Source organism: Sitophilus oryzae, unplaced genomic scaffold (genome assembly GCF_002938485.1).
Source record: "Sitophilus oryzae breed Bouriz unplaced genomic scaffold, Soryzae_2.0 scaffold_1393_pilon_pilon, whole genome shotgun sequence".
NCBI lineage: Eukaryota > Metazoa > Arthropoda > Insecta > Coleoptera > Curculionidae > Sitophilus > Sitophilus oryzae.
In genome coordinates this window covers 1796474-1824043 of record NW_022146052.1, presented here as the reverse complement: position 1 = coordinate 1824043, position 27570 = coordinate 1796474, and the positions used below count along the sequence as shown (strand labels likewise).

At 32.9% G+C, this 27570-nt stretch overlaps 1 protein-coding gene and 1 long non-coding RNA gene across 2 annotated transcripts; one reads left to right on the top strand and one right to left on the bottom strand.

The window, feature by feature from the left end:
- Nucleotides 1–25908, bottom strand: LOC115875632 (AFG3-like protein 2). Its single transcript, XM_030891143.1, has 17 exons — nucleotides 25722–25908; nucleotides 25372–25519; nucleotides 25172–25286; nucleotides 24974–25117; nucleotides 24825–24918; nucleotides 24607–24745; nucleotides 24375–24540; nucleotides 24203–24321; nucleotides 23971–24152; nucleotides 23675–23914; nucleotides 23547–23619; nucleotides 22520–22639; nucleotides 22342–22457; nucleotides 7986–8186; nucleotides 4870–4989; nucleotides 4586–4808; nucleotides 1–294 (listed from the first exon to the last, which is right to left on the bottom strand). The coding sequence occupies exons 1-17, from the start codon at nucleotides 25806–25808 to the stop codon at nucleotides 233–235; spliced, it is 2349 nt and encodes a 782-aa protein (XP_030747003.1). The 5' UTR covers nucleotides 25809–25908; the 3' UTR covers nucleotides 1–232.
- A 1089-nt stretch (nucleotides 25909–26997) lies between these two features.
- On the top strand, nucleotides 26998–27537 carry LOC115875635. Its single transcript, XR_004049037.1, has 2 exons — nucleotides 26998–27130; nucleotides 27194–27537. It is a non-coding gene; the product is annotated as an uncharacterized LOC115875635 (long non-coding RNA).
- The last annotated feature ends 33 nt before the right edge of the window (nucleotides 27538–27570 follow it).

The window sequence follows — 27570 nt, the reverse complement described above, 5'->3', positions numbered from 1 at the left end:
TAGTGTTTTTTTCTAATAAATTTATTTTACACATGTTTTTTTGATCAACAAAAAAAAACAGAATACTTAAAAATCGACAATTAAAACTGATTTTTAATAACGTTCTTTTATTCTATAACTCTTTTTAGATTCACTCTTCACAGCATATAGTAAAAAATAGCTTAGGAGCAAACTGTTTGCACATTTTGTATAACTACAACCACGTCTCGGTAAAATTAATAAATTATTGAATCTACGCCTGCGCTTTCTCCTGTGGACTAGTGTTGTTCTTCTCTTTGTTCCATTCTTTCAACCCTGAAAATAAAATTCAGATTAATAAAGTTAGGAAATATACAGTGTACTAAAAAAAGTATTATGTTTGCAATAACTGGAAAAAATATTACATTTAGCACATTTTGTCATTAAGAAAAGTTTATGATGAACAGTTGATGTTCCTTAACAAGTGCCTTAATAAGTTCCTAATTTAATGCATCTTCTTAAGAAAAAAAAACTAATTTAAAGTTTATAATTCTTTCATTAATTCTACTATTAGTAGTACTGGAAATTGATACACAAAAACTTCAGCAAATTTCTTATCTGGTGTTAAGGCTTAAACTTCTCTATTACTATCTAAACAAAACTCTCAACCGGCCTCAACTGTCTTCTTGACAGTCACTGGCAGTCGTTGGCATCAGTCGACTATAATTATATGGCAGACATAGACAGTCTTCTTGGCAGTAAAATGAGATTTTGGCAGTACATGTACAAATTTGGAATAAAGTTTACACCACTGCAATTACATTGGCGTCCCTATAGTTTATAATAAAATAAACCAAAATACACTATTTGTAATTCATATTTAAGAACACCCTGTATTTAAAAATCCTTTTAAAATCTCCTTTCAAAAGAGAATACACAGGGTGTTCTAAAATATCATATACAAATCAAAAGGAGCGTTAATTTATTTTAACATTATATATATACAGGGTGTCCCAATATTCCGTGGACATAGAACTTATACGTATTTTTGCAATCAAAATAGGTTCATTGGACACAATTTACCTCTATACAAAAATGCTTCGTTTGTCCGCTAGAGGACATCAAACTTTAAGAAAATAAACACATTTTTTCAGATATTTTAAGAACCGTTATTTCCGACTTGAATGAGATTCTGGGTGTCTATATTTTGTTAAGTGCTTTAACATTTGACTTTCATAAAAATCAAGAAAAAGTACGAGAAGGGTAAAAACTACTCCCACCCTTGCATACATTTTAGTATAAATATTTTCCAACTCAACGAGAAAAAAATGGGTCGTTGATTTTTTTTTTTTCGTAAAGTGGTCCCTCTAGTATTTACTACATTTCTTGTTTCTTGTAAAAAAACCCAAATCGCATAGTTTTTGAGAAAAAAATTTGTGGAGAATTTATTTTTTTAAAGCACAAAAAATACAGGGAGTTCCAATATTACGTGGACATAGAACAAGTACGTATTATATGAATCAAAATAAAGGGAAATTAAAAAACTTTGGGTGCATGTCATCAATGACACCATGCGTCGTCTTATGGAGTTTGCTGGTCGTCGTATTATGATGTGCAATCATAAGGTGGGGTAAGTTTCCACCCTTTCCGTACTTTTTCTTGATTTTTGTAAAAGTCAAACGTTAAAGCACTTCGCAAAACATGACATCCAGAATCTCATCCCAAACCAAACCAAACATGAAATCTCATTCAAATCGGGATAACAGCTCTTAAAATATTTATTTATTTATTTATCTATTTATCCCAAACACACAAATCATGTAATTACATGAGATACCAAGATAATATAACATTACAATTCAACAAAAAAAAATATAGAAATGACAAAAAGAAATATAAACATACCATTCAGTACCTATAACCAGAGTAAGTAAACCGACGAGTAGCGACAGTCCCGTTTTCAATTTTCTTTGCGGCTGCGCGAAATAAGTAGGTTATCTGTCATATGAAGAAGCGAAGTTGCCACTGTTGCCATTTATCAAATATCTCTATATACTTTATTTCAAGTATACCTCAGGCAACGAATCGTTTTTTAAATTATTTATTAGCTGTAAGATATTTTATACATTCAAATTTAGAAATAAGGATAAAACAAAACAAAAAAAATATGTATAAAACTTTATAATTAATTCCACTTCAAATTATGAGCAGTGTATACCATGTTTATAAGACCACTTCATAAGTTGAGCAGTTAAATACGTAGTCTATCTGTCAAACACGTCAAAAGAGAGAGAAAGAAAATTTGATCCCACCACATCAAAAGAGCCGAAGGTTTCTGTTGCTACTCGGCGATCTACTTACTCTGCTATAACTAATATTAAAGAACAAACAATAAAAAATGTATTTTCAGATATCTAAATAATATTGTCTTTGGAGTTCAAAACTGCAGGGGGGTTTCGAAACACAATAAAAATAATGGTTTGGACATTATAAATTGTTTTGACATTATAAATAATTAACTATTATAATTGTCAAAAACGAAGAAAAAATTTAAGGCCAAATTTACAAATATTATCGGATATATCAAGATCGTATATTTCAATAGCATTATTCATAGTGGCTATCATTCGGGAAATCGGAGGACGCCGATTCATGGAAGAAAAAGGCACGTAAAAAGATCGAACTGGTCTGAGCTGGCGAGGAGGTATATTCATTCCACATAGTGATATCAGTCGGGGTTCATCAATGAAGTTAATAAGAATTTTGAAAATGAACATTATTGAATAATAGTTTCGTCTAACTTCTAATGTATTTATATTAAATTCATTTCTCAAGTCAGAGGAGCGAACTATATCGTAGTTGGGATATTGTGAGTATTTTTTGTAGTACAAATATCTCAAAAATTTGTTTTGTACTTTCTCTATATACTTAATGCGTGTTACCTGAGCAGAGTTCAATATCTGAAAAAATGTGTTTATTTTTGTGTTGTTTGATGCCCCCCAACGGACAAACGAAGCACTTTTGTATAGAGGTAAATTGTGCTCAATGAATCTATTTTGATTCCAAAAATAAGTAGTTCTATGTCCACGGAATATTGGGATACCCTCTGTATATTACATGTAATTAATTTTTGGCAGTCTTTGGCATCAGTGGACTAATATATAGCAGACATAGGCAGTCTACTTGGCAGTAAAATGAAATTTTGGCAGCACTGTACATTTTTTACCCAAGTGAGACAACGAGACAACCCTCGGTTCCTCCGATACTCCAGCGACGTGCGATATAATAAGCTGACTCGTGTGCACATGTAATAAGCTCGCGATTACACTTACAGCTCGCGATTGGAATTTTCAGCGTTGTATTGAATGGTCTGAGTTCACGCACTACAAAAGTGACATTATCGTGCAATATATAAAAAAAAAACTTTAAGAACAGGTGGGTGATTTAGTTTGGTTTGGTCCCTTTATTTTTTAATTTTTTAATAAAATAAAATATTTTACTTTCTAACTTACAGCTCGCTTTAGAGACAACAGAAATGGACGCGATTAGAAGAGCAATGAGAATTTCACGGAAGGATAAAATCAGAAATTAAATGATAGATGGGAATTATTTAGGGAACAATAGTAAATGATATAGAACAAAATTTCAGAGAATGCACACTGAAAGAATTCCTTAACAAGTAATTCATTTGATACCACCTGGTAAGCGAAAGAGACGACGTCCCAAGAAAACATGGATGGAAGAAATAAGAAGATCGATGAGCGAGAAAAATCTGACCGAAGATCAATGGGAAAATCGCAGAGGGTGGAAGTTAGGCATCGGATAACGTCGTAGAACGTTCTGACCCGAATTTATATATATGTTACGGTTAAAGTTTGATGTCCGGTTAATGTCGACATTAACACGTTAATGTTTGGGTTAGGTTATGTTTTTGGTTGTTTTGTTGTGTTATTCTGGAGATTAACCGGGTAATGTCGACATCAACCGGACATCGGACCTTAACCGTAACATATATATTTTGTAACTTTAGATTGACGACTTGAGTTCAAATATTTGAGTTATATATAAATATATAAGAGATTTTTCGATGTGGACACTTGACAATTTTTTTTCTAATGTTGTGCACTCTCACGTATTCGATCACGCGCCACCTATACATATCATATGCTTTGTTCTTCACACTGACACGTTTCAATCCTTGGCGGTTATGTCAAATATTGTCACTCTCTCTTTGCCATGTTTATTACATGAAACGGATTTTTTTTTGGCTTTTCACCACAATCTTAGCAGAAGATTAAAACCGTTTTAATGGTTAACATGGTTAGCGAAACGGGCGTCGAGTGCAAAAGTAAAATTATTTGGTATGTTATGGTGAATTAGTGTTTTATTTTGATATTTTTCAAATAATCAAATCATTTAGAGATATTTTAGAATAATATTGAATGTGTAATTGTGTGAAGTATTTGTTGATTTATATTTTGTTGTTTTCTAAAAACTATTGTATCAAGATCAGCATTCTGACACTTGCCACTCAGCCAAGAAAAATTACTGAAAAATATCCAATTTTTTCGCAAATTATTAAAAAAAATCTCAGTGTTCATCAATATGATTTTCAAAGTTTTCTTACCTTCTGGCAAAGTTGTATCTTCCTCAAATGAACCTGTTCCTTCCACAAATTCTTCATAAGTCGACTTTTCTTTGAAAGGTCTCCTGCCTAAGAGATCAATCATATCATCTCTGCTGATTATCTCTTGTTTTAACAATCTTTCAGCTACTTTGGCCACTTGATCCTTGTGTTCAGTCAGCAATTCTCTGGTCCTTTTGTGTGCAGCTTCTATAAGTTTCCTAACCTAAAAAAAATATTTAAAAAACAAAATAGAAAATAATCATAATTCTAGCTTAAAAATATACCTCAATATCAATTAATTGGGCTGTTTCTTCTGAATAAGGCTTCTCAATCATCATCTCTCCATCTTTGGGCATGTCAAAGCTCACATTGCCTACTTTTTCATTCATACCATAATGCACCACCTAAAGATGTAAATATAAACCGTGTTTCATAAAGATCATTTACAAAAGAAACAAAGTAGTTGTTTTATGATATGACTAAAATTTTAAAATAAACTTAGATTCAAAAACACTTCTAGTTCAGTCATCTTAGGGGTTTCACCTCCAAATTCGAGATAACCGGCTGTAAACTCGTATAAACCTTTATTTTAACATCCTAAAACATGTCTCAAAACCTACATATAATAGCGTGTGCACGACGTAGATAACTGAGGTCAAAGGTCAAAAAATCGATTTTTGCACATTTTTTGCAAATATCTAGTTCCCTTTCACATTTACGCTATTTGTATTTACAATAAATATTGTAGAGAATAAAATTTTCTGCAACATTTGTTTCAAAAATTTTTTTGTACCTCAAACCGTTTTTGAGATAGAAGGCGGTGAGCGCGCAGTCTTTCATTATGTACGGTATCATTCAAGTTCAACCTGTAGTCTCGGTTAAAAACACGCCGTATAAAGTCCGTTAATTATTGAAAAATATATAATTATAAATAATTTACATTTTTTCATAAAAGATCATATTGAATATAATAATTTTGCTGAAATAAATTTGCTGAACACAATATTCTGCAACTGCAAGAATGATTGTGGTTCGCGATGTGGACGCAGGAAATCAGGGTTGCCGTGCTCTTTAGCTTGTGGCCAGTGTAATGGGCAAGCTTGTCTCAATGCTTCACCCTATCAAAGTGATGCCAATGAAGATGGTGGAACATTTGGCCTCGAAATCCTAGAAGACTTGGAGATAAATGTCGTTGAAGATGAAAATGAAGAAGACTTTGAAATTTCACAACGACCAGACGACGATGATGAAGAAGAAGAAAACTAAAAATAAGAACATGGAGTTCTTTTTAATTTTATTCATTTTTTTTTAATTTCAACCATGAGAAATGTATGAAATCGTATTTTTTAATAGACATATAAATTAAAAGTGTATTTCTTGTCTTTTTATTTACTTAAAATGTAATTAGTATAAATCTAACTATAATAAAAAAGTAATTAAAGTATTTCTGTTAATAATTTTGTAATTGTACAAAGAGGTAAGTGTTATTAAATGAAGATATACTTAATTTATGAAAAAAATTATTATATTGAATATGATCTTTTATGAAAAAATGTAAATTATTTATAATTATATATTTTTCAATAATTAACGGACTTTATACGGCGTGTTTTTGACCGAGGCTACAGGTTGAACTTGAATGATACCGTACATAATGAAAGACTGCGCGCTCACCGCCCTCTATCTCAAAAACGGTTTGAGGTACAAAAAAAATTTTGAAACAAAAGTTGTAGAGAATTTTATTCTCTACAATATTTATAATGAATACAAAAAGCGTAAATGTGAAAGGGAACGAGATATTCGCAAAAAATGCGCAAAAAATCCGATTTTTTGACCTTTGACCTCAGTTATCTACAAGTCGCGTACATGCTATCATGTTTTAGGATGTTAAAATAAAGGTTTATATGAGTTTACAGCCGGTTATCTTGAATTCCGAGATTTCTACCCTATTTCGACTAAGATAACTGGACTATTCATTATCAATCTACAAGGTGCTAAAATTGCAATAATTTTTATAACTCTTCTTTCTTCATAGATCTTGCAAATTTTCAGATATTTATCATCTCAAATTTGGAATAAAGTTACGCCATTGTAATTACATTGGCGTCTCAAAAGTGGCTCACCCCTATAACTTTTCTATTTTTCAGATAAAAAAAAAACGAGATTTGGTATATTAGTATACGACATAAATTAGCATTGATTGACGTATTCAATTCTTTTCGGCCACTTTCTTTTTCACCGGAAATTACTACAACTTTTGATTTTTAAATGGCACCCTCGGTATTTTTTTACTTTATTCGATAGAAAATGACACTCTGAATAGAATGACATATCATATGTCAACTTTTGACATTTTCACTTTCAGCAAAATTGTCAAAAATATATTAAAAACACTAATTTTTAATCAAGGAGTCTTGGAAAAATAGATTTGATTATCTAATGTTTTTAGTGTCTTGTTCTGGCCAATTAAAAGATGCCGAAATCGTACTTTTCATCATATCTCAATATTTTCAACTGGAACAAGGGTGGCTCATTAACATATTTGGAAAAAACATTTTTTTACGAATAATTTGGTACCCCACATTTGGTATTTCGAGTCAAATTGTCGTTATGAATCGCATGTTGCAATTTCAAATAATAAAACTATATTCGAAAATATCAAAAGTTGACATATGATATGTCAATCTATTCAGAGTGTAATTTTCTATCGAATAAAGTAACAAAATACAGAGTGTGCCATTTAAAAATCAAAAGTTAAAGTAATTTCCGGTGAAACAGGAAGTGACCAAAAACAATTGAATACGTCAATCAATCCTAATTTATGTCATATACTAACATACCAAATCTCGATTTTTTATCTGAAAAAATTAAAAAGGTATAGAGCCACTTTTGAGACGCACCCGGTATATTATGATATATAACCGTTATATATCATAAAATAAACCAAAACACTCTGTTTGTAATTAATATTTCGGAACACTCTGTATTTCAGAACAGGGTGTTCTAAAATATCATATACAAACCAAAGGCTGTTTTGATTTATTTTATGATTAAAATCTCAAGTCAACTTAGGTCTGCAAACGCTTCATTAACAATCTACAAGGTGTTGAAATTTCAATAATGGTTAGTTTTTTTTTGTAGCTCCTGGAACTTTTGAAGTATTTATCTCTAATTAGAAATAAGTAAAAAGTGAAAGATTCTTGCAGTATCAATATATTATAATATTTAAAATACAAATAATTCTTACCATACATTAGAAATAAGGTGACATAATTGAAGTTACAACACCCTGTATTTAAAAAAAGCCTTATATATTTCCTGTCAAAAAGTATACAATGTTTCAATGCAAAAATACTGATATCCTTGAAAACTGGTAGGAATGAGAAAAATGTATTTTTACCTGAGCATAGGCACTTTGTGTGACTTTTTTCAGATCATCCTGAGCACCAGTTGTTATTCTGCCAAAAAATAGTTCTTCAGAAACGCGACCACCCAAAGTCATGCACATGCGATCAAAAAGTTGTTCCCTTGAGTACAAATATTGATCTTTGGGCAGATATTGAGCATAACCTAAACCTTTACCTCTTGGAATTATAGACACCTAAAAAATAAATAATATTTGAAGAAAATAATATTCTAAGTGCCAAAACCATTATTTCGAGATAAACAACATTTTTTGTTATGTAACCAAAGTATACGAACGGGCAGTGTCTCTATTGAGAATTTTTTACAATACAATTCAATAGCCGTGGCACTTAGCGCTTTATATATGTTGTTGGTTACAACTAGTGTTTAAGAATGCTCGAAATTTTTTTTAGTTATTTATAATATACAGGGTGGAACTGTATTCGGGAAACTTCGGCAGCATATTCTGCAGATAAACATAAGTAAAAAAGTTCGTATAAATGTATGTCCAAAAATGCTTAGTTTCGGAGATACAGGGTGTAGAAGTTTCATTTTTATTTCAATTTTCCCAAATAATTTATGAAGTATCGTCAATATTTCGATGGAAATTGGTGTCTGGGAGATTTTTGACATGATAAATTTGGGGATTTTGATATCAATATGACTACTACTTGTAGGGGGCGCCACCTACATATTTTTAACTGGTTTGAAGAGTAATAACTTTTCGTCCGTACCTGTATAAAACTACTGAGTAAAAAATATACGACATTTTACGTAAAAAAGATCTCTTGGTAAAAATCACTACGAGTAATGGTTCTCGAGATATTTGTAATCGAAATTATCAATACCTGTCATCATTGATATAAATTAAACATGTTGACCAAATAGTTATTAGACTGAAATCATAAATTTGAAATGTTTTTGTGTCAAAAGTTCAACAGAAACTGTTTTATTATCATTTTTTCGCAGAAAATTTATGATTAAATTAAAAAATTAAAATTTACAAATTTATAAATTCAGTCAAATAACTATATCTACTCAACGTGCTTATTTTTTGTCAATAGTTACATGTATTGATTATTTCCATTTTAAATATATTGAGAACGGTTGCTCGTAGCGATTTTTACTAAGAGACATTTTTTACTTAGAATGTCACGGAAATGTATATTTTTTCACTTAGCAGTTTTATACAGGAACAAAACATTTAAAACGCATGTAGGTGGCGCCCCCTACTAGGAGTCATATTAACATCAAAACCAAATTTCCCATGTCAAAAAACTCCCATACAGCAATTTTTATCCAAATATTGACGTTACTTCAGAAATTATTTGAAAAAAATGGAAATAAAAATGAAACTTCTACACCCTGTATCTCCGAAATTAAGCATTTTCGGACATACCCCAACTAGCAAATATAGTTCCGAGTCCTTTTTAAAATGTCACTGCCCCTAAAGTATAGTTCCTAGGTCCACTCTGCCACTTAAAATGTTACTCTATAAGGAATAGTCACTTTGAAGTATATTTCGAGAGTGACCGGTTAGTCCCTACCTACCATAAAAATGGAAAATAAACACCCCGATTGCAAGTCACAAAAATGTAATTTAAAGAAGTGGCTGGAACTACCCGAATTTTCGAATATGACACCATAAAAGACCAAAAACTTTATAGTAGCTTTTTAAAGTAAGGGTTACCAACAAGTGCTACCATAATGCCTCCATTAAGTTTTTGTTACTTTGTAGTAACAATTTAAGTTACGGGGTAGTCGCGGCCACGACACCTAGTTACTTCTAATTTATAGTAGCATTGAAAGTAGCAAAATGGTTACTGCTACCTTCCTAGGTCACTATAAAGTAGCCGTCGCTCATCCATTGCCATTAAAAAGTCACGGGGGTCAAAAACGGCTACTTTATAGTGACCGTAACTTAATATAACCTAATAAATGTAATTGCCTCAGATTGCATCGGGTGCTGCTCTGTTTTAGTGTTTTCTTTTACTTGCTTTTAAGCTTTATTAAAAAATTGAAAAATCCCTAAGGTGAATAAAAAGAAATTTAGATATTCTAGTACTTTCTACCAAAGAATTAAACAAAAGGAATCACTGCGAGCCGATGCATCAACATCAGAAACAAAAACTACATCTCTCTATAGTCCTACTGATGAACATCATAAATCAGATAGTGATTGAAGCTGTTTCTGCAGATGAGTGTAGTGTTATTCATCTGAAACTGAATCTCAGAGGAGAACTAATTTGAGAACCAACAACAATATAAAACAAAAGCTAAAACAGTGGGCGTTAAAATACTCTATACCTCATGTAGCCCTGAATAATATAGAAACACTAATAATAGAAAATGCACAATAAGTAAAAAATAACTTCAAAGGACAAGGCGGAACGTTATAGTGGCATCTATGGAATGTATAGTCGCCACCACCGCGATCGGTGTAAAACCGCTCCAATTAAGTGGCAATTTGGTGGCGCAGGGAACTTTCTTTGAAAAATCACTTTATGGTTCCAAAGAATCGTTGACCATGTAGTTCCAAAAAAGTTATTGTTTCTATAAAGTCACCTTTGGATAGCTACAATTGTCACTTTATCAACCCGAAGATTGTAAAGGTCCAAACGGGTAGGTTGGCCTAATATGTTATTGTCCCCGGTACTTTGTGGAAGCATATGGAACTATAAAGTATTTTTCGGATTAAACGGCCATATTATTTTCATGAATTTTTAGACGAACAGCCAAATGGCTCAAACATTATGCGTTTTTAAGCTAAATATACCTAGATTAAAGCTTTTTTCCTTAGTTATTTTGTTATTTCTGACGGTGGACTAATATTTTAAAGTTTGGCCCCGGTTTCAAGCAAATTATTATTATTTTTTTAATTACAAACATGAGTTTCTATTGCAAATAATATAATAATTTGAAATATTTTGAGAGGCGCTAGAAAATTTTGTTATATAAACCCACTATTTTATTCAGTAAAGTTGATTGCGTTCTGGAATTTACCTAAAAAAGGCGTTAAAATCGCACGGTAAATAACAAATAACGAAAAAATAATAATGGCTTCCATAATTATTTTCCATCATGACATTTATTTTTATGAAATGTGAAATTGCATGAAGAGGTCGCTGCGAATAAAGTTCAACAGTTTAACGAAAGTTCCACATGTCGGTGGCATTGCAACACTTGGCTGCCACGAACCCGCGACTAGGCAGCTTCGTAACGGATAAGTCGCATTCACCAGTAGGCTACTTTATAGTAACACATCATAGTAACTCTTTAAGTGGCAAAAACTACCCAAGACACTACCCAGCTACTCAAAATCTTTCCCCATTTTGGTCGCAGTTACTTAGCAGCTACGAATATACGACGTAGCCGCCGATGGTCACCGCCCACTTTGTAGTGGCTTTGATAGTAGCTGTTACGTATCTGCCACTATAAATGCTAGTTGGGACATTTATACGAACTTTTTTGCTTATTTTTATCTGCAGAATTTGCTACCGAAGTTTCCGGAATACAGTTCGGACCACCCTATATAATTTAGTAATGCGCCAAATTTAAAAGCGGTCGCCACAGATCGGTCGCTCTGTACGGTGGGATTTTGCAAGCATGTTTTTTGACGGTAGACATTATTTAATCTGAACTAACCCAAAGCGAAAAGCGGTAATATTTTAACGCCTCCTTATTTAGTATGGGTTATCTTGCAAGGGCGAGCGACACGTCGGATTGCATCAGTGCCACAAAAAAGTTGAAAAAAGTGTGCAATCACTGCAATAAAAAGGTTGAAAGCGATATAAAGTGTATAAAGTGCAACGGTGTCTTCCATCCAGCATGCTTAAAGCAAGCTGCCGGCCAAAAAACCGCTGTTTGCATTCATGAAGCTGAAATCGAACAAGTAACCAATGAAACATCTGGGAATGAAAATGAACTGTTGAAGACCCTAGTAAAGGAGTTACAAAGTAAGAACAGAATATTAGAAGAAAATGGAGTTTTATTAAGGGAAAGGATATCATATATGGAAGAAAAAATTAAATATTTGGAAAACAAGAGCGAAAAAAACATTGTAAACAATCGTAGAATAAATAATAGTACTGCGAAATCTCCCGAGAAAACGATGAACTATAGCTTGGCTGTAGCGAACACTGTAGTCGAACAGGCAAATAACTTATCTAGTATATCACAGATGGCGTCCAGTTCGTCAAATAATGCAGATAATGCAAATAATCAAATGAAAGGATATTTTGGAAATTCCAAGGTCAAAACATCAAGGCTTACGTAAACGACCACCCAGTGTATCTAAGGAGAACAATGAATCAAGGAAGGATGCAACTAAACTAAAAAAAAATAATCAAAAGGAAGAGATGAAGCATCAGAAAAAGAACATTGGAAACAGTGAAGAAAATTCTTCTGTTTAATATAAAATAATTAAATATATATATATATATATATATATATATATATATATATATATATATATATATATATATATATATATATATATATATATATATATATATATATATATATATATATATATATATATATATATATATATATATATATATATATATATATATATATATATATATATATATATACACATCGAGACAGGTCAACTCTGTGTATAGGATTTTAACGTGTAAGACAGTGATGTAGGCAGCTTAATGGCAAATCAAATGTATTAAAAAGAGAAAAAAGTTGGGTGGGTATGGGTGGGTACATTTCTTCTGAGCGGTATTGCCAGATTTTGCATCAAAATTTCAAACCGCATGAGTAGACGTTCCAAAAAAATGTGGCATCTAGGGTTGGATCTGGATTTTCGACAATTAGTTACTCATTTTACTACAACTGTAATAGATTACATTTAGCTTAGATATATTATCTTCATTTCAGTAGTATACATGAACATTTTTAACATAGTTTATTTTATTCTAATTTCCTTAAGAATACGATAATATACTGGTCGGCAAGAGAAAATCTTGGGTCGTTTATTTTAGTCATCATTTACCTACATGTCTAGAAGTGAATCGCTATGGCAATCTTGTAAGTCGGGGAGAGAAAATTATTACCTATCCACTTAATCATAATCATAAATTTAACATAGTTTATTTTATTCTAATTTCTTTAAGACTACGATAATATACTGGTCGGCAAGAGAAAATCTTGGGTCGTTTATTTTAGTCATCATTTACCTATCCACTTAATCCGGAGCTCAACTTCATACGCCTGGAAAAATTCTTGCTCTTTTCTCTTTGTTCATTTATACAATCACAGAGTCTATAGACTCTGTGCACGACAATCGGCACCCAAAGCCGTGTGTACATTATCGGTTATATCATTAAATAAACTAACCAAAAAATATGCTGTATTACGTAGTAAAAAGTGCAAATTTATTGTCGACCATTCTAATCAGTATTAAATAATAATGGAGTGAGCCAGTGTGAAGTGAGACATTAAATGATTGATCTTTTTGTTAAATTACGTGGTATAACTTAACACAATGATGAATCGTTTAATGTTTCATATGCACCTCCATAATTATTTAATCTGTAATCATACTGATTACATTGTTCGACAACAGAATTTGCGCTTTTAGTACGTTTTGAAATTAATAGATTATCTGTCTTATTATGCAACTAGGGATGTACGTGTCTACGTAATAGAGCATCAGCATCTCTCTCAATATATCGTATTGTACTGAATACGTTGACACACGAGAATCAGCAACCAACGCCGTGTGTACGCTTCATTAAATAAACTAACCAAAACATATGCTCTATTACGTAGTTACGTACATCCTCAGTTACATAATAGGACCGATAATCAATTAATTACATAATGTTGTAAATATCACAAATTCTATTGTCGACCGATCCGGATTAAGTGGATAGGTAATAAACTTCTCATTTTTCTCCCGTATTTTATAGTCTTTTCTCTTTCAGTATATCGAATTGTACTGAACAAACGTTGACTTTATTCTTCATACACACGACAATCGGCATACAAAGCCGTACGTTGTACGTTTTATTAAATAAATTAACCTTTTTGTTTATTTATTGGTTCGTTTATGCTTTATTTAATGATTGATATTATTTTGTTAAGTTATATCACCAAGTGCTATAAACTAGTACAAAATTAAAAAAGTTAATTTTAAGTAAAGTTCTTTGAAATATATCTATATTACTATTATGAATGAGAACTCTTATCGATTTTTAATTTGGAATTATATTAACTGCCATGTGTCATGTTTATATTATTATTGTCAATTTTCTGCGGATAGCTGATAAATTAATCTATTGTCAATTCAATATGATTATAATATGATGTTCAAATACCATTTTGTTATTCATAAAAACGGCCTTTTTATTACTTCTCTGTCATACTGATCCATCAATAAATATTTCTTACGTGTTGCAGCAGATGAGCAAAATTTATTAATTTTAGGGTCCTTTATATTTACACATCCCTGATTCCATCCAATTATGGCCGCTGATGAAGCGGGAGGTAGACGTTCGCTTTCGGTCATAGGCGTACTGAAAACTAAAATTTCTTATCCTCGTATTCAGAATTATAAATAGCAATAAAAAGGATAAAGATAAGTAAAACTTTATACTGATAAGTTTGCTGTACCAATATTAAAAAAATTGGTAGTAGGAAATATTATTTCATAATATGACATGATATTTCATATGACATGATAATGTTATAATGTAATACTATAAAGTAAAGTAAAAGATTTGAAGTTAACGTCTCCTTTTTGTTGGCAGGGCTAATTTGGACGGGGCCTACTTTGTTTACGCGGAATCCGAACAGCGGTCCTCGGTCAATGACCGAGCAAGTGTCTAAATCGACTCTTACACACGAGATATCCGATTTCATCCGGCCTCGAACCGGCGTGAATGAGCAGTGTGTGTCAATATATTTTACACTTTTGCATTTATTGGACAACTGCACGATACAGAGTTTCGAACTGGTCACCTGTCTATCCACTAGTATCGCCTTACGTCGCTTAACTTCGGTGTTCTAATGGGAACCGGTGTTTCGACGTAGCTGGACCGTTGGTTGCCCGTAATACTATAGCTACAACCGTTATAACACTAGTTATACCACCCCGCATAAATTCAGTATTATTATAAATAAGTAATTTATTTCACACCCCTTAAAGTGTAGCACAATTAGAATCATAAATACGATGCCACTTAACAGTTATATAATGTTTATAATGTTAATTTTAAAGGTCGTTTTACATAAAAATTGTTTATCTGTTTTTATTTATGATACAAAACCCGCTTGGTCATAAAACTTTTTGATCATGTCGATGAGTTTTTTTTTATATTGAGTATGTATAGGGCTTAAGAAGCAGCGTGAAGGCGTTGTTCCACTGTTCGCATCTTAAACATTGTCAGCTGTCATAAAAAGATTATTATTAAAATTCTAATAAATGAAATTTTACAGAATTCATAAGCAAAACTTTTAAACTAAAATTGGCTGTAAAACTAAATCTAAATGAAAATAAAATATTAGTACGCCTATGACTCAAGAGTTTGGTTTGGTTTGGTGGCGACACGTGCGAAGAGATATGCATGGCTTCCACATTTCGAGAGGCGGGGTGAGACCAATCAGCTAAGACAAATCAAGTGGTGGGAAAGAATATGGCCGTAGATGCCAGGTCTAGGAAATATTCCCTAACATTAAGGTTTCTATCCAGGAAATACATTTTTAGAAAGCATATTTTTGGACACAATTTAGTGTGTGTATTTAATTTGTTTCCTCAAACTTGGCATTTCCAAAAGTATCATCAGATAAATATTTTAAAAGAATATTTTTTGTTGGTAGGTTGACCGTGCCAACCAGGCTTCAGGAAATTTTCAAAACTTCATCTGGCAACACTGACAGTATCGAAGTCCTAAAACGGTAGACATACTTTGACACATTTATCAAATCAGTCGGATTTTGAAAGGGGTTGGGTGTACATCATTCTACAATATATTTACGATTTTGAAGGTTATCCATACATCTCGAGACGTTTAATCTTTTAACAATAAAAATAATTAAACGTCCGGTTGTATCTATACTGCTCATGTTTTTGTTGCTGTTTCAGCATAAGTTAAAACAAGCATTAAAAAAATGACTAAAAATCAACTTTAAAAAAGGACAATTAGCAAAATAATTATAAAAAATTAAATCAAAGGTTCAAAAATACCTCCCTGTTGTGCTTCGCAATAGCCAAGACGGTTATAAAACTCTGACCTAACTTTAGCTAACATAACAGCGGGGATATTTTCTAACGACTGAACGATTTTTAATCGCAGCTCGTCAATATTCATGGGTCGTTCATGGTTATGGCCATAAATGGAGTTTTTTACATATCCCCACAGAAAGAAGTCATTGGGCGACAAATCAGGAGAACGTGGTGGCCAATTAATTGTGCCTTGTGTGGAAATTAGCCGATTGGGAAATGTGGTTTGAAGGAACAGATTTACGTTCCGCGCGTTATGCGCAGGACAGCCATCCTGCTGAAACCACACTTCCTCAAAATTGATTGGCAAATTTCGAACTGCTGGTACAATTTGGTTTTGTAGCATATCCAAATATTTGGCAGCTGTTAACATACCATCAATAAAAAAAGGCCCAATGATATGATTTTGCAGCATGCCAGCCCAAACATTTAGTTTTTGTGGATATTGTGTCCGCAGTGCCATACTAAGGTGCTTATTTTCTCGAGACCAATAACGTACTATCGAAGGATTGTGGTAGCCATGTAAGGGAAACGAGCTTTCATCTGAGAATAATATATTTTCAAAATAAGTTATTCCGATCGGCTCTTTCTCTTACAGCCTCGCAAAACTCCAGACGTCTGTTACAATCTGCGGGAAAAATTTCCTGCGTGGTACTGATTTTGTAGGACTTATATCCATGCCTTTTTAAAACTCTGCGCACCGTTCGAGCATTGCAACCAACTTGTTCGGCTATATTTCGGCTTGAACAAGGTTCGCTTGTTTCGACAGCGGCACAAATATTAATTTCCTTGTCGGGAATTACCTTCTCTGCGCCTTCCTTATTGTCACAATTTCTGCACGCCGCAATGCAGCCTGTTTGCTCAAATTTATGAACAATGTTGCGTACAGTTGTGGCATAAGGCACAGGGCGATCTTGAAAGGTGAACACATAACGCCCAATGACCTCTTCCACACTTGAGGAAATGTAAAACCATTTAACGATATGCACCTTCTCTTCGGTCGTATAAATAGCCATTTTTGAAACACTTAACGTACACACCGAAACAGCTAGGCGAAAAGAATGATGCAAAAATAGTTTGGATCTCAGGTGATCTATTTCCTTTCCCCACCTTTTCATCTACATAAAGGTGCGTATTCACTATCCGAACGAACGAATGCTACTATCCAACGAGCGAACGTCCAGTCTTGTTCGCGCGGTTCTATAATTCTCATTCGTTTGCGAACGTCTTTGATATACCGAATGGAAACAGATGAGGGAGCGAACCGAATGGCGAACGGCCGCATGCATTCGGTTTGCTGTCCAAATATACCGAATTTCATTCCTTTGTTCTTTCGGATAGTGAATACGAACCTTAACATAAAGCACCGCCCCTCTCAATGCGTTCTCCCACCATGCTTATGCTTTACTTGCCCACACCCGTAAAAACCGGCAACACTGTATCGGTCGCACCGGCTCCTCGCCGGCCCCTTTGATGCTGTCTCTCTGTCTGTCAACCGGTCATTTATATTATTCTCTGTCTTACACGTTAAAATCCTATACACAGTAATCAAATGACCAGGTCGTAGGTATATATATATATATATATATATATATATATATATATATATATATATATATATATATATATATATATAATATATATATATATTATAAAATTAAACAATAGTAATGAACAAAACAGCTTTATGGTGGGAGTACCCTATGATCAAAAAGAAGCAGTATATGAAAATAATTTCTGGCCAAAAGGTGTTGTTTACAGAAGGTACAATTTCAGAAGAAATAAAAATAACGAACAGAGTGAATCTTTTTTAGAGAAAACAAACCGAATAGGTTCACGGGATTAACACAGCGAAGTGAAAATTCAACATCTGAAAACACCATAAAATTAGTTCATCAAAATATGCAGTCAGTAAGAAATAAACTCGATGATAACATATCAATTCTTCACTTGAACATACAGAGCATTAACCAGAAGATCCTTGAGCTTGAGGTGTTACTCTCTGATATATCCCCTAGTTTGGTATGTCTTTCTGAGCACTGGTTGCAGGATCTTGGCATGGAGAAGATCAGTTTAACAGGATATCAACTGGTGAGCTACAATTCAAGAAGTAATTTTCGTGGGGGAGGTACAGCTATCCCCTCAAAGCAAGAATACCAATTTACTGGTCTGGACTTGGGCGTATCTTCAATGGAGAAAGTCTGTGAATACTCAGCTTGTGAAATTGCAATACAGAATATTAAATATGTAATTGTTACTTTGTATAGGTCACCAAATGGTGACTTTAACACTTTTATTAGTATGCTTGATGTAATTTTGAAATGTATATACTCGCCAAATAATTTTATTGTTGTGTGTGGAGATTTCAACACCGATTTTTCTGTCACTGGGGATAATAGTAGTTCCTTGGTTCAACTTTTCCGCAGCTTTGGCATGGGGCCCTTGGTGAATTGGATGACCAGGGTAACGGCGAACTCTGCTAGCAGAATTGATAACGTTTTAACCAACATAGACCAGAGTCATTTAATGTGTAGGAATGTGACGACATTCATATCTGACCATTATGGTCAACTAACAACTATCCAAACTCCTACTTCCCACTCCAAGGTAAATTATAAGCGGAAGAGATTCTTCAATGATACCAACATTTTCGGTTTCTGTTCATATCTAATGTAAATAGTAAGTACGAATGTTTTTTCCGAATTTTCTCTTATTATTTTGAACTAAGCTTTCCTTTTTGTAACGCTAGGGAGAAGGCGATCCCAGATTGGGTGAATAATGAAATTAAGCACTACTCGGCACATATTAAAGATCTTTACGTTACATACAAACAAACCAATAGTCCAATAATTGACTCTCGTTATAAACAAGAAAGAAAGAAATATAGAAGCTATGTATCTAATTATAAAAAGTCTTAATGAGAACAAAATTTTAAATGCAAAAAATAAATCAAAAACTGCATGGAATATTATAAATAAGCAAACTAATAAATCAAATTCGCATAAGGATATTTCAATAAAGTACAAGGACACTAAGGTTCGTGAGCCGAAGACGGTGGCGTAACTGTTTAGTAAACACTTCAACCTCCCCTTTTCTTACAACGATACTTATGTGGATGTTGGTGAATCCATTACACCCACAATTTTTCTCAATCCTGTTAATTCACAGGAAATTTTTAACATTCTAATGAATCTTCCGAACAAGCATTCCGCAGGTCTGGATGATATTCCGGTATTTCTGTTAAAACGCATTGCCTCCTTCATATGTACACCTCTTGCAGCACTCATAAACGTATCCTTCTCATCTGGGGTTTTTCCTTCGGCCTTGAAGGTTGCTAAACTTATCCCGATCCTTAAAGGGGGTAATGCTTGTCTCATGAACAACTACCGTCCAGTGTCACTTCTGTCATCTTTTTCAAAAGTGTTTGAGAGGGCTCTTTGTGATAGACTTGCATCTTTTTTGGATCGAAATAGTATATTATCCAATACTCAATATGGGTTTAGGACAAAAAAGTCATGCCACCTGGCAATATTGTGCTGAATTTTATTATTGAAAGGGTCGACAGAGGTGAGAAGGTAGCAGGTATATTCTTTGATTTATCTAGGGCTTTCGACACCTTGAATCATGGCGTCCTGTTAAATAAGTTGAATATATATTGAATAAGGGGAGTTGCCGCGCGGTTACTCGAATCATATTTATCTGATCGTCAACAACAAATTTGTGTCACTCATGAAAAGTCAAAATACTTCTCTCAGTCCGTCACAGTAAGCCAGGGAGTTCCACAGGGCTCTATATTGTGACCGCTTTTGTTCCTACTGTATGTGAATGATCTTCATGGGGAGTTTGTCTCGGGGCTGGTTTGCCAGTATGCAGACGACACCTCTCTGGTGTTGACAGACCAAGTTTTGCGGGGGCTCTCTGGGGCTTGTTCGCAGGCAGTGGGGGCGATGCGGGAGTGCTGTAGGAAAAATAGCCTACAATTGAACACTTCCAAGACCGGACTTCTTACTTTTGGTAAAACCAGAGATAACGAGTCCTTGTATGTCAGCTGTGGTAACAAGTCTATACCACTGGCCGATTATGTAGTTTCTCGGTGTTTACATTGATCCTACGCTTCACTGGACAAAACACATAGATATTTTGACTTCTAAATTAAACAGTAACTGCGCGATAATACGAAGATTAAGGGACCAATTGTCTCTGGACACCATTCGAACTCTTTACATCGCCACTTCACAATCCTTAATTATGTATAGCGTTATGTTTTGGGGATCATCGGCTCTAGCAGAGCAGATCTTCAGGGCCCAAAAGAGAATGATCAGGTATATGTTCGGCTTGCATCCGAGGACATCTTGTAGGCCATATTTTGCAAAAATTCATGTCCTGACTGTGCCCTCTTTATATTTTCTGTCCCTGGTGATGTTCGTTAAGAAGCATTCCGCCCTTTTTGCTACGAACTCGAGTCACTATGGTCCAGATATGGAACGGATTACCGGGGGGCGGGATGATTTGAGCATACCTCTGCATAGCTCGTCTCGAGGGGCACAGGCTACAGGGCGGTCAAGGCCTTTGAAATGTTCCCAGCAAATATTAGGGCTGTAGGTAGCGATTACCACTTTAGGGGGTCGGTGTTGGAATTTTTACACGCACGCGGTTTTTATAGCTTTAACTTTGAATTTTAATTATGTCCTTTGTCTGAATATTGTTAAATTTTTATTATTGTTATATTTGTGTATTTATTACTATGTTTTAATGTTCTAAGATAATATACTCTGTAATGGGATAATATACTCTGTTCTGTGACGTTGCTTTGTGATCGGGAAGATCATTTTGTCGGCAATAAAGTATTTGTATTTGTATTTATTTAATGTCACTTTACCATAATATTCACCGTCAAAGCGGCTGTACTACCCGTTGCGGTCGGCCGCTAAAAGCACGGTCGCTCTTTAGAGGCACTGCATTGTAGAAAGTCGAGATATAAATACAGCGCTTTTTTTTGTTGCAAAAAACAATAAAACTAAAAATTTAAAAAAATACAGGGTGTCCCTTAATGACATGCTGATATTTAAGGAGGTGATTTTTAAACCTATTCTAAGAAAAAAACTTCATATGAATATATGCCCTAAACATCTCAACTTTTCAGATACAGGGTGGTAAAATTTTCTATTTTTTTTTTCAAAATATCTCTAACAAATTTATTTCTTAATTTCCTTTCCGCCGATGCAGAAATTATTTCACACGGCAGTTACCGCATTAGGTCCTGAGGTAAACTTTAATTTTTTAAAGAAAAACTATGCGTCGGATGAAAAAATCAAAAGATAAAACATAATTTTTATTTGAAGAGAAGTCAGTGGTGTACCACTTATTTCTCCAAAAATATTCAATTCAAAACACGTATGGACGGCACTGGTTGACATAAATAAAATTATTTGTACACGAAAAAAAGTATTTGGATGCATAGAAGACGTGTATTAAGTTTCATAAAGATATCTATAATAAAATCATCAAGAGTTATTATGAAAATACATTTTTTTTGAAAATTATACCACCCGGTATCTCAGAAATTAAGATATTTAGGACATCGTTCGTATGAAGTTTTTTTCTTAGATTAGGTCCAAGAATTATCCCTTTAAAAATCAGCATGTCATTAAGGAAGACCCTGTATAATGGAAACTATAAAATATTCATTCTGCCGAAAAACTCGTGTATTTTTCAGAGGAATGAATCTTTTTAAGAATTGATTACCCTCTTACAATTTTAACAAAACATTCGCCGGGCCCCATCATGCTCCATTTTGTAATTAATTACCATATATTTTAAAGATAGTTATAGATAATTATATCGTTTCTGTACCTATCTACAACTTATTGATCACTGTATATACCCCTTCTTTCAATAATTTTTGTATGTTAAGGTAGAAAATATCTTCCAAAAAAAAAGTTGAAAAACCTTCAACCTTTTTATACCTATTTTAGTACCACTGTGCTTCCACTTGTTATTTTTTCTAAGGTAACATAATTCTGAATTGATTGAATTCAATTGAAAGATTATGATAGACAAATCTTGGGGATGGACATCGCGTCGGGCTAGTTTATACAAAATAAAAATTACATACTTTCAACAATGGATCTGCATGTTCAAGGAACCAGCCAGCAACTGCATGTCCTGCTTCGTGATAAGCTACTGTTCTTTTTTCTTCAGGTGATAGAACATTAGTTTTCTTTTCCATACCTCGAAAAAAAAATTTAAGCACAAGTATTCCTAAATAAAGTTTGATATGACTGAATATATACCTGCTACAACTCTTTCTATAGCCTGTTCAAAATGTTTCATAATAATTTTATCATTCAGGTCTCTTGCCGCAATTAACGCAGCTTCGTTGCAGACGTTTGCAATATCTGCTCCAGTAAAACCTAAAATTACACTATTTATTAAAATAGAGAGCATTAAAAGATTTAAAGAGAACTTGACAATTTTTTTCTATTTACCGTTTTACAAATAAGTCTAAAATTGCCGTGTTATTTAAAATTGAAAATTAATTAAAAAAAATCGCATAAGCCTTCAATGTGGTCACTAACAAAATTTTTAGCAGGTTATAAAGCAAGTGGCAACATTGCATTCAATGATACACGCCAAGAAAATATTGTGATAAAATTAAGGATGTGCATTTATATGTATCTTTTTTTTGAACAGTTCAGCACAGTTCTATTGTTTCTACTTATATTTCTCCCAAATTGTATTATCATTATCATCATATCTCCCAAATTGTATTATTATCATATCTCCCAAATTGTATTATCAAAATTACCAAACATAGTGTCTAGTGGTTATTAACAATTAACAGAGAGTTTAGGCTAGGCCCTGATATGCGAATTTGAGTCAGCTGATTATTTAGTTACCAGACTTGAAAACAATATATTCTTATGAAGCTGCGCACATATGCAATCAAATGGTTAGCCTATCAGCTCCATAAGAATATGTTATTTTCATTTTTCTAACTAAATAATGGGCCCGAAATTGCATGTCAGTGCTTAGACTTAATAGAGAAGCTCTACATAGTATATCAAGATATTTTTATAAATATTTTTGCATTTTTATCAAACATAAAATAGTTACCTCATAATATACCTCAAAAAATAGTTTAAAAAAAAATAAAGCTTCTTATAAATCTAAATCTTCTAGTTCAAAAAAAATTTTTAACTGTTTTTGCAAAAAAAAACTAAATAGGAATGTTTGTTTCATCATTTAAGAAATACCGAGAGAAACACACTGTATATAAAAGTAATTTTTACCAACACAAATAAAATATTTATGTATTACCTGGTGTTAAAGCAGCCATTTTTCTAGCTAAATCAGTTTTATCTATATCTGTCTTTAATGGAGACAAGTGAACCTAGCAAATAATGCATTATATTATATATTTCTTAAATACTTCATAACTTATTTACCTTAAATATGCTAGCTCTACCCTTAATATCAGGAGCCGGCACAAATATTTGCCTATCAAAACGTCCAGGACGCAACAAGGCTTTATCTAAAATATCGATTCTGTTAGTCGCCGCTAAAACTACAACGTTTGTAGTAGTGTTGAATCCATCCATTTCAACCAACAATTGATTTAAAGTATTTTCTTGCTCTGAATGACCTCCAAAACTCCTACCTCCTCTTTTCCTACCTACAGCGTCAATCTAAAGATATTTTTTTAGAAACAAATTTCAAACAAATATAAAAAAAACTATTTTACTTCATCTATAAATAAAATACAGGGTGCATGCTTTCTTGCCATGGCAAACAGGTCCCTAACCCTCGACGGACCTACACCAACAAACATTTCTAAAAACTCTGAGCCAGAGACTGTTATAAAGGGCACATTCGCTTCTCCAGCAGTGGCTTTGGCAAGAAGAGTTTTTCCAGTTCCAGGAGGGCCTAGAAAAGTTTATTAGGGTATTACCAATTTAAGATAATGTGTATTTTACCTGTTAGCATGGCTCCTTTAGGAATCTTAGCTCCTAAATCGATATATTGTTGTGGGTTCTTCAAAAAATTAACAAACTCCATAATCTCAATTTTAGCTTCTTCACATCCTGCAACATCTCTGTAAAAAAATGTATTGTAAGTATACAATATCCCCCTGAACTCAATACATACCTAAATTTAACTCCTATTTCATTTGAATTGATTAGTTTTGCGGTACTTTCCATGACACCTCCAAATAAACCACCCCCTTTTTTGCCTCGGCGTCCTCCCATCATTTCAGCAGATCTTCGCATCATGTAGATTAAAAAACCAATGATTAGGAGAGTCGGTAGCAAGCCTAAAACATAAACAAATTGAAAATGTATGTATCAAACCTAAATATAATAGTAATTTTATATTGTACCTGTTAAACTAGCCGCCTCGATTTCACTTTTATATATAACAGGAATAAAGTTGGGTGGTTCAATATTCATTTCAATTTGTGCACTTTCTAAATTTCTTTCAAATGAATCAACACTACCAATGTTAAACCACAGTATAGTCTAAAAATATACATGAAAAATATCTTCTCTTATCTATTATATCCTATCAATTATAATATAGGGAGTACAAAATCCTTACCGATCCTTCAAATGACTGCCCTGGTGTTAATTTCACTCTAACCCATTTTTTATTTACAACTTCTAGTTTTTCTACTGAACCTTTTGCCAAATAACTAGAAAATAAATTGGTTAATATAGAAGATATCTTTTAAAATTCAAGCTGCTTACTTATAAACAAAATCCTTCCATCCGATTTCTCTATAACCCATTTCCCACATTGTGATTGTCGCTAAAAATGCAATGGTTCCTGCTGCAGCAGCAAGAAGCCACTTGCTCTGTTCGTAATCATTAAATGGTTTACCCCCACTTCCTCTAAGCACAAAAATAAAATAATATTACAAGTCATAAAGCTCATAGTTAACTCACCTGTTCCCTGTGCCACCAAAAAGACCAAATGACCATTGATCGTAAGGTTTCTTTTCGCCTGGCGGAGCTCCTAATGAAGGTTTTGGTGGTTTTTGTTCTGGTTTTGTCTCTTTACCTTCAAAACAAGCATTATACATTTAGGTATCTACTATAGTTTCAAAAATCTAACAAACTAAAATACAATTATTATTTTCATATACCTTTGGTCTCTTTAGATTCTTTTGCTTCTGGCTTAGATTCTTTAGGACTAGGTTTTCCATCTTTGAAATATTTTTCAAATCCCTTAGGAGGTTTTTCACAAAATAATTTGAACTCTTCCAAAACTAGTTTTTTAAATGTCGAATTATTCTGGAATGAAATGTGATTTTATAATATTGTGAAAGTTTAATATGTAGATAAGAGTACAAAATTTTCATCCTGTCTTATCGCTAACATTAAAAAATACAGACTGTGAATGTGAGAGCCCCAAAATCCACAAATACTTATAATGAAAAATATTACATCTATATGCCCTAAATTAAGTAAGGTTAAGTAGATTATTGAAACATACTTTTGGAATATCCGTGTTACATTTCCTCAAAGTGTTCCACACTAACTTTTCTAATTTTCTACCACTACTTAGAAGCCTGTATGCCATGTCAAAAATTATATTTTTTTCTCAAAAATCACATAACTTTCAAAAAATCATTTTTAACCTAATTTTTTGTTATATCAGCTGTTAAGAGTGTTTGATTTGAGAAGATACCGGTTTGGTTTAATTCCGGTATTTAATCAATGGATGTTGGCTAAGGTCTAATTGGCAGGGTTCGGAAAACTACATGTTGCTTTTAAAAACTACATCAACTACATTACATGTAGTTAATGTAGTTTATGTAGAGGGTGTACTTTATGTAACATATGTATGTAACTTTCAAATATCAAAGGTTTGAGATTGGTTTGAGGTGACTGAGGTAAGGTTATAATAAGTTGAAGCTTTAGAAAACATAAAGTATTTAAGAAAACCGAAGAAATATGGCTTTATATATAACAATTCACATCATACTATGTAGATTCCTCATACAAACCTAAATTATTCATAATATCAATAGGTAGTTTATTAACGTAGTTTTCAAGTAGTTAAATGAACTCGAAAAGACGTAGTTTTCGAAGAGAAACTACACGTAGTTAATCAGGTAAATTATGTCTTAATTAACTACTTCCGAGCAGGGTTCGGAAAACTACATGTTACTTTTAAAAACTACATAAACTACATTACATGTAGTTAATGCAGTTTATGTAGAGGGTGTAGTTTATGTAACCTATGTATGTAACTTTCAAATATCAAAGGTTTGAGATGAGGTTATAATAAGTTGAAGCTTTAAAAACACATAATGAATTTAAGAAAACAGAAGAAATATGGCTTTAAATATAATATTTACATCATATTATCTCTATTACACCTCATAGAAAGGAAAATTATTCATAATATCAATACATAGTTTATTAACGTTTTCATGTAGTTAATGAACGGGAAAAGACGTAGTTTTTGAAGAAAAACTACACGTAGTTAATCAGGTAAATTACGTCTTTATTAACTACTTCCGAACCCTGCTTCCGAGCCCTGCTAATTGGGTCTAATTAATCATCATGAAATCATCTATGAGTCTGTAAAATCAAATAATAAAATGTTTTAGAGGAGTTAGGTAATTCAGGGTTACATAATCTTTTAGAATAAAAAATGAAAATATTAATTTTTAAACTGTGACGACCAAAATTGGTTAATAGTTCTAATGTATTTGTTGGTTATATCAATTGAACTACATTTTTTATGTCATCTGCTTGTCATTCTTTTAAGATTAACCTCAAACTCAAAATTTGAGGAGATAGGTTGCCGTAAACTTAACGTTTTGTTTGATTTCCAAACATTTCCCAAACCAAATATAAATTTTAAAATACATATGCTAATAAAAAAATAAACAGGTATTTTTTACTTTAAGATATATGTTGTATATCTTATCCAACTAAAAATTATTTTTTTTGTAGGATAAAATGATTATTCCTGTGCGTTGTTTCACTTGTGGAAAAGTAATTGGAAACAAATGGGAAGCTTATTTAGGGCTTCTACAGGCTGAATATACGGAAGGTGACGCCCTTGATGCACTGGGTCTTAAAAGGTACTGTTGCAGAAGAATGCTGTTGGGTCATGTCGACTTAATTGAAAAATTACTTAATTATGCTCCTCTAGAAAAGTAACTATTAGTAGTTCTAAGTTCAGTTTACTTTAAAATAATAAATATAAGCGTTTCATTGTCCTCAATGAAGAATTTGTGATTTCTAAACCTAAAAACGTTTATTTTTTGTAAATATCAGTCTGTAATAAAGGATTTGTAATATTTATTATGTTTGTTTTAATAGTAATT

Coding starts and splice junctions, on each gene's coding strand:
- LOC115875632 (XM_030891143.1), bottom strand. CDS start 25,808: ATGGCATACAGGCTTCTAAGTAGTGGTAGAAAATTAGAAAAGTTAGTG. Junction 22,458..22,519: donor TATAGAAAGAGTTGTAGCAG/GTATATATTCAG, acceptor TTTTTTTTCGAG/GTATGGAAAAGAAAACTAAT. Junction 4,990..7,985: donor CACAAAGTGCCTATGCTCAG/GTAAAAATACAT, acceptor TTACATCTTTAG/GTGGTGCATTATGGTATGAA.